General features: G+C 47.7%; 1 protein-coding gene across 1 annotated transcript in view; it reads right to left on the reverse strand.

Moving 5' to 3' along the window:
- The window catches only part of LOC104127871 (ATP-binding cassette sub-family F member 2), a 27116-nt gene that overhangs the window by 1880 nt on the left and 17580 nt on the right, over positions 1-7656 (reverse strand). Inside the window, exons 4-15 of the mRNA XM_035896056.1 lie at positions 6527-6739; positions 5413-5595; positions 4915-5086; positions 4660-4755; positions 3663-3765; positions 3482-3577; positions 3259-3378; positions 2621-2710; positions 2276-2386; positions 1954-2016; positions 1355-1483; positions 314-517 (exon numbers count right to left, since the gene is read on the reverse strand). Of these exons, the coding sequence (XP_035751949.1) occupies positions 314-517; positions 1355-1483; positions 1954-2016; positions 2276-2386; positions 2621-2710; positions 3259-3378; positions 3482-3577; positions 3663-3765; positions 4660-4755; positions 4915-5086; positions 5413-5595; positions 6527-6739 (1580 nt within the window). The remainder of the gene's footprint in view (positions 1-313; positions 518-1354; positions 1484-1953; positions 2017-2275; positions 2387-2620; positions 2711-3258; positions 3379-3481; positions 3578-3662; positions 3766-4659; positions 4756-4914; positions 5087-5412; positions 5596-6526; positions 6740-7656) is intronic.

The raw sequence follows: 7656 nt of genomic DNA on the forward strand, positions 1-7656 counted from the left end.
AAAAAAAAGTGCTAAAACTACCCCAGTATCATTTAAAAAAAAAAAAAAAAAATCCAGTTAAGGCCTCCACAGTGGAGGCCCTTTTTCCCATATTCTTCACTTCCAGGGCTTTGGCTCCCCCTCCCCCCCAAGTACCTAATGTTTGCCTAGGCTAGCTCAGTAGCTGTTTCACATGAACATGGCAAGGGAATAGCATCCAGTGATTTTTCTTACTCACACATCTTTTTGGGATGAATAAGGTGTTGAAAACACCTTGTTTTAATTACTTAAAGTGTTAGAAAGGTGCTCTGACACAATTCACTACTTTTCTTACCTGTTGGATGAGTCTGAAGTCATGGCTGACGAGCATCATTCCTCCTTCAAATTCATTGATAGCATCTGCCAGGGCATCTATTGTTTCTATGTCCAAGTGGTTGGTGGGCTCATCCAGGAAAAGCATGTGAGGATTCTGCCAGGCCAGCCACGCAAAGCAGACACGGCACTTCTGCCCATCAGACAGGTTCCTAATGGGACTCACCTGACAAACAGAGACACTGTTCACAGCTCTGCAGGAGAACTTGCAGACTGCCACTCTGACCAGAATATTCAGATCTCACACTGTGTTTCCAGCAGCTCCATGACAAGAGGACAAAGTTTAGGCAGCTTTATACCTAGACTAAGCTTCTCTCACCAGCAGAACAAGGGAATTCCAGGGGCTTCTGAAGGAAGAGTGTCCATAGCAAGTCCCAACTCGTGTTAAAGGTTCCAAAAGATAGTTAATTGGGGTCTGACTGGTGTTCAGTGCATCCTGACACAACCATAAAACCACTGTCAACTTCTGGAGTGACAAATGGGGAAGAACAATGTAAAAATCAATGTTGAACTGCAGTGATGAGGATGACAACTGATACACGTTGTCAAGCATGTCATGTTTAGACTTAGAGCACCACTGGTGACCCTACCCTCTTGTTTGAACCAAGTGGTTCCCACTCCCAGACGAGAATGTTGTCTAGCATTTCTGCCTCGTATTCATCTCAGAAATAAGAGATAAGCTAACTAGTTCAAGTTTCAATTGAAACATGCTCAAGTTTCAAACATGCACTACGCCACAACTTGTCCTCTCTCTCTTCACCCAGATACTGAGGGGGTCCACCCATTCCAACCCACGCATTGCTGCAATGCAAAGAACGGTCCTGTGAGCCATGAGTTATTTTTTCCTCCAATTTCAAAGGCAGGTATGGAAAAAGCATTTTGAGGCTATGGCGTGCCATGCTGCGTACTACATCACACTGTCAGGCATCAGCAGAGCAACAGAAAATGCAGCAGCTCTGCTCCCCTGATAGGCAAAAAGCAAACCTCAACAGCTCGTACTCACCTGCTGCTTCCCTGTCAGACCGTATCTGCCAATGATTTTTCTCATCTCCTCCTTCTCCTTGATCTCTGGGTAGCATTTCAGCATGTACTCCAGGGGTGAGAGGTCTAAGTCCAACTGCTCTTGCAAGTGCTGACAAAGAAGAAAAGCCAGCTTTAGGCTGTGCAGGCCACCCACTTCATGGCCAAAAGTACTTTCCCCCTTATACCCTTCTGGTACCAGCTGAGCAGCAGAACACAAGAGCAAGTAACCCCACTCACAGGAGAGCCACTGTGCTGAACTATTATGGAAGAAGTAGTCTCCATCTCAGGGGCAGGAGCACTGCTTCAGAATAGCAGGCTTGTCCACCACCAAGCACAAGGCAACCATCTCTCCCATAAAAGGCGAAAGGTTAAACAGAAAGGACCACAGCAAGCCTCTTCTCAGGGTAAGAACACTTGCTAGAGCCCACGCAGCCAACAGAACAGTCCCTTCCCCCATCTTCAGAAACAGAAGAGAGCAATGGGAGAGGCCTTAGAAGCAGAAATAGAGGGGCAAGATTCCTCATTCCTGACAGCTTTTTCCTCAGCATTTCAGATCCCAGCGGCTGCTGTAGGGAGTACCTGGTGGTATCTACCGATCTTCACGTGTGAGTGCTTGCGAATCATCCCATCTGTGGGCAGCAGCTACAAAGGCAAGATAAAAGCATTTCACCAGGAAATCCCTCCTCTTGTTGTATGCCAGAAATATAGAATCCAGCCATCCCTGCTCTGGCACAGAGGAGGCAGCCTGAACAAATAGTATGAGAGAAAAAACCCTATATTGCAGCAAGACCTTAGGATTTCCAAGGCCTGACTGAGGTGCTCCGGCAAATAAGTGCAGCTTCGTTGAAGACTATCCCAAGAATAAAGGTCCAGAACAGGGTAGACAATGTAGGGAGCATACCTCTCCTGTGAGCAGTTTCAGCAGTGTCGACTTTCCAGCTCCATTGGGTCCAACAAGAGCTACGCGGGTATCCAGGTCAATCCCAAATTCCAGGTTATTATAGATCCATGGCTGCAAACCACAAAAATCATGACATGTACGATGCCTTTCCACTACTGCCAAGAACCCCCATGCTGCAGCTGTAATGCTCTGTCCTCAGCAGACTCAGCATTAACACTGCTAAGTTTGATCCGCTGGTCATATGCTGCAGCCTGATCAGAAAGCTTAGCCACAAGTCTCACGCTCCCAAACAAGGCAGGGATACTCGTAATCTCCACATAAACCATGCACACTCCCCATACTCACCCCATCCTTGGTGTATTTGAAGCTGACATTCTGCACCATGATGACAGGAGGGGGAATTTTCCCACAGGGCGGGAAATAGAATGACAAAGTCTGTTAACACAGAATATCCACTTGTTAGATACCCCAGAGCACAAGACAACACGGTTATTCTGTATAACCATGCCTCACTACAAACATCATCTGCAGACCAAGGCACCATACTGAAACTTTTCATGCGCCCCTCTAGCAACGCACTCACAGATTTATTCTGGTTAGTGGCTTGCAAGCTCATCTGCTGGCTAATGAGTCCTTATTTCTTTTCCCTTGAAGCAAATGTGGGCTTATACTCTTCAAACAAGAGCTGCTCTGAGCATCCCCCCCATCTTCTCCAACCCTTAGACATTAATTTCTGATTTTTGTGTCTGCAAAATAGCCTTAATGATATGAAAAATCCCCTTCTCTGCCCTAGAAAATTACTCCTCTTTCCACGCTTCAGCATTACACTACCTTCAGCACAGTCATCCTTGGCATCAGGAAGGGCATACCATTCTTGCTCCCAGCTGTGCCAGCCACTCCTGCTGTCAGCTAAAGATCATTCTACTTATCTAGCCCACATTTCCAATACTGATCTCTAGATGCAATCACATATCTGATCCTACCTTATCATTCACAACTCTCTCTGTCAAACCAGAAGCCATCATTTTTTGAAGGGTTTTCTCCTTGCTCTGAGCTTGCCTGGCCAGCTTTGCACTACCATGTCCAAATCGTGCAATGTAATTCTGCAACAAAACAGAGTAAGCCAAAAGCCACAATAACAGGTTGAAGAGGTACAGGGATGCCCACTGCATAGGCAGAAAGATGTTCATGCACCTAGGCAGATACCTTCATGTGGGCAATCTGATCTTGCTCCCAGTGGAATCGCTTCATTTGATTTTCTTCTAGTTCCAAGCGAGTCTTCACATACTGATCATAATTCCCCTAGAAAGAGACCACAGAGCATCAGACATGCCCCACTGAACAGCTCCTCCATTTTTGCTGGTTGCAGAGGGCCCCACTTACTAACCGTGTAGTACTTCAGTTTGCGGTTGTGCATGTGGATTATGTTGGTGCAGACACCATTCAAGAAGTCCTGGGAGTGGGATATCAGCACAAGGATTCGCTTGAACCTGTGGCACCACATAAGTTATTAGAGACTAAGCTAGGAAGAGAATTCTTGCTCATTGGCCCTGATGATGACAAAAGATTTACATGCACCAGATTTCTCTTGCCTACAATCGGATTAGGAACAGAAAGATAACAGCCTTGGAGGTGCTTCAGAAAATTTGGAGTAAAGCAGCCACAACTAGCTGCAGTAAGCCAATACTGCAAACACCTTCCATTGTGTTACAACACTCTGCACCATAAGTCTTCTCCTGCCTTCACAAGGAGTCAAGAGCTGGCTACCCACATAGTAGATGATCAGTGCTACCGATGCAACTGACTCCACTGGCATCGCACTTCTAAGAAGTTTCAACCTTTGCTGCTTACTTTCACCTTGGTACAGACTACCCTCTGTTAGGTACACTACGTCTGCCTCCGCTCCAAATTTGTAACATGACTGGTTAAAGCCTCCCAGAAAGAGAGAGGTTCAAATTTCCTAAAACATCTGACTTCTAAAGCAGGCATGCAAAAGATTCTGCTGACAAAGCTGACGGAAAAACCTCTGCAAACGAAAAGCCTTTTTCCCAATACAGTCCTTTCAATGCACAACTCAGAGGACCTAAGCTTCATAACTACTCCTGGCTTTCAAGGAAGTAGCTTTAACCAGGGAGTACAAACCAGCACTTCCCATTTCTTCAGCGAGGGAGGGATGGGGTCTTGTCTTGAATTCATTGCCCTTGCATCAAGAACCCTTCCATAGACACATGTAGCAGCAAGCACAAGGCGTGACTGGTACTGAATATAGTTAGGTAGCCACAAAAACTACAGACAGCTATCCCTGTAGCCCTTGCTCATGTGCTGACAAGATGTCCCAGCAGAAAAGCACAACCCACAGAAGCAGCAAACTCCTTCATGCTTACGTTTTCAGTTCTTCCTCCAACCACACACAGGCATCCAGGTCAAGGTGGTTTGTGGGCTCATCTAGCAGCAGCATGAAAGGCCGAATGAAGAGGGCTCTGAAAGGAAAGGGGAGATGACAGTGTCATCCAGTGTAAACGCATGTAACCCAAAGCCTCTCAGCTCTGCGCTGAGTTCTTAGAACTGTGTATGTGGCTCTGCAGGGTCAGGAGCAGGCAGGCATTCTCCCAGGAGGCAGCAAGTAGCATACCACTCACCTAGCAAGAGCCACCCTCATTCGCCAGCCACCGCTAAAGTCCTTCAGCTTCTTCCTCTGCATGGCTGGTGTGAACCCCAAGCCGTGAAGGATACGTGAGGCCCGTGCTTCTGCCTTGTCAGCATCCAGCTCCTCCAGACGTTCATATAACTCCAAGAGTTTCTCACACTCCGCTGAAAGAGAGCCTGCCTGTCACCACTTCTACCAGTAAAGGGCTCTCAGCTGCACCTCTATGCAGCTGGGAAAGCTCATGGTCCATCTGCTTTATCACTATTCAGCCCCCTCCATTCCCAAGCCTGAGACACTTCTTAAGAATGGAATAATTTCATCCAAACAAGTGTAATCCCACAGGACTTTTCAACTAGTACAGGGCAGCTGGGGGAAACAGGTACCATAACATGTAAAAACTCTGCCAAGGAACCCAAATAAGACCTTCTCTTCAGTGGGGAGGGAAATGGAGGAAATGTCCCTTGTCCACAGGGACTCCAAGCAGCTTTACCATCTTCATGAGCCAGACGTTCCGCCTCTCGTTCTAACATGGCCCTCTCTGTATCCACCTCCATCACACACTGTAGGGGGGTCTTGTCACTGGGAGGCATCTCTCGGGTCAGGTGATAGATGTCAATATGCTCTGGGATGGGCACTTCTCGTTTCCCAATAGCTGACAAAAGCATGGATTTCCCTGTGTGCAGACAGACACTCCACAATTAATTGTTGGATTCAGTGAGATACATCACAGAGTAATGGATGAGATGCAGTCAGATCCCATTGATTCCGTCCCTTTCCAACCCCAGAAAAATCCTTGGGAATTTCATGCCCAAGAGGCCAGAAGAACTAGAGACACAGCAGAGTCTACTGCCTCACTGCGACAGGCTGCCCTCCCGGCTAAGGCTCACCACTCCAAGGACAGGATTGAGACATGAAGAAGCTCTTTGGAAACCACTGCAGTTCAGCCCTTGCACAGATTTAGGGCACTTTATCTCTGCTGTATACTTCCTGCTGTCTAATCAGGTCTGACATCTGTTAGCAGGACCCCAGACTCTAAAGACTTCTAACACAGAGGAAAGTAACGCCCTCATCACTAGACAACCCCAGTGTTTTCCTGAAAGTTAAACCAGATGGTTACTCTTACTAGCTCTTCTTCAATTACACCGATACTCTGCATCTCTCCATGCAGAGCATCGCTTTCTCCAGGGATTGTACAGTTGTTTTCCCATTTAGGCCAAAACATACACTCCCAACACCTCCATACTGTGCAAGTTCTTTGAGCAAGAGCATCAGCATTGAGTTTATTGACACTGCTAAACAAATCCTACAAACAGGAATCAGGCAGATTCACAGACCCCAGACATCTCACCCAACTTTTCACAGAAACAAGTTCAAATGCACAGTCCAAAGCCAGAGTGCAACCTCATACTTCTACCAGCAATCCTAGCATTATTCTTCCTGGGTAGGAGGATGGGAAACGGGAAACTGCCACATCCCAGCCATGTTTGTCTAACAGCCTTCTTTCTGGTTTCCAGAATTTACCACCCTCATCTGTCCAGTTTCTCAGCAGCACAGAATCTTCACCAAGATCCAAGAAGCCCACATCATTGTACCCCACAGCTTACCAATCCCATTGAGTCCAATCAGGCCGTAGCGCCTCCCGGAGTTCAGCTCAAGTTTTGTATCACTCAGCAGCTCCTGGCCATGGAAGGTCAGCGAGAGGTTAATGATGTGCACATCAGTGCTGTTGGGATGGGAGGCCAGCACTCCTGTCACAGCACGGGCAGCAGCTTTCTTTAATTCAAAGTCCTCCAGCTCCTTTGTCAGAGCATCCACCTCTATGTGCAGAGAGAGACCAGAAGTGTTACTGATTTACAAATACAAAAGAAACCATAAGCCCCTGTACCAATAGGCCCAGGACCACAAAAACAACTCCCCTGTCCCCATTTCTACAGAAATGTTGAGGAGGCCCAGACACAAAGACACTCAGCTTTTCAGCTTTGCAGATTGATACAGATGGTCTAACAGGAACTTCCACCTGCTCTCTAAATAAAATCTGTCTATTAGAACTGTGAGCAGCCAGAACAGCTAGCCTGTCACCCAAGTATGACGGGACTAACCCGCGCTGCAGGAAGGACTGGGATCAGAAAAGAAGTTACAAAGTTTTGCTTGCGAGCTTAAGGAAAGGGCTGGCCAAAAGGCAACTTGGCTAGAAAATAAATGAAGGGAAGGCTGAGAGGGGGAAAGGAGCAGCAGCACTGGAGTAGGCCCTACCAATTTTGTGAGAAACTCGTATGTCCATATGCATGCCCCCCTCTGCCTTTCCTCCTACAGTGTAAGTGTATCTTTCCTGTCACGCTGATCTGCTGTTGCAGCCCTGAGTTACCGTCCAGTTTTCAATCCTTGGTGAGACACTGCCATGTGAAGAAGGAAACGGCACCAAGGACCTCAGCAACACTCCAGCTGCTCAGAGCAGAGGCCTGGTGTTCAGGCTGTTTGTGTTCAACCCAGCACTCCGGGCAAGAATCAGTCACTCGGCAAAATCGCTGCTATCACCAAGGCAAACTTGCCTTAGCCAAGGAGGGGCAAACCGTCAGCTGCACCGAGATGGGACCGCCTGGAGTCACGGGCAAGGCGGGCGGACCCGTTGCACAAACAAGCAAACCAGATGAGCGGGAAGAGGGGCACGGCGATTTCACCCTCGGCGCGCAATAGTTTCCCAGGGAAGTGCCGGCAAGAACCGTGCACGTGCCGG

Source organism: Egretta garzetta, unplaced genomic scaffold (genome assembly GCF_000687185.1).
Source record: "Egretta garzetta isolate BGI_Z169 unplaced genomic scaffold, ASM68718v1 scaffold786, whole genome shotgun sequence".
NCBI lineage: Eukaryota > Metazoa > Chordata > Aves > Pelecaniformes > Ardeidae > Egretta > Egretta garzetta.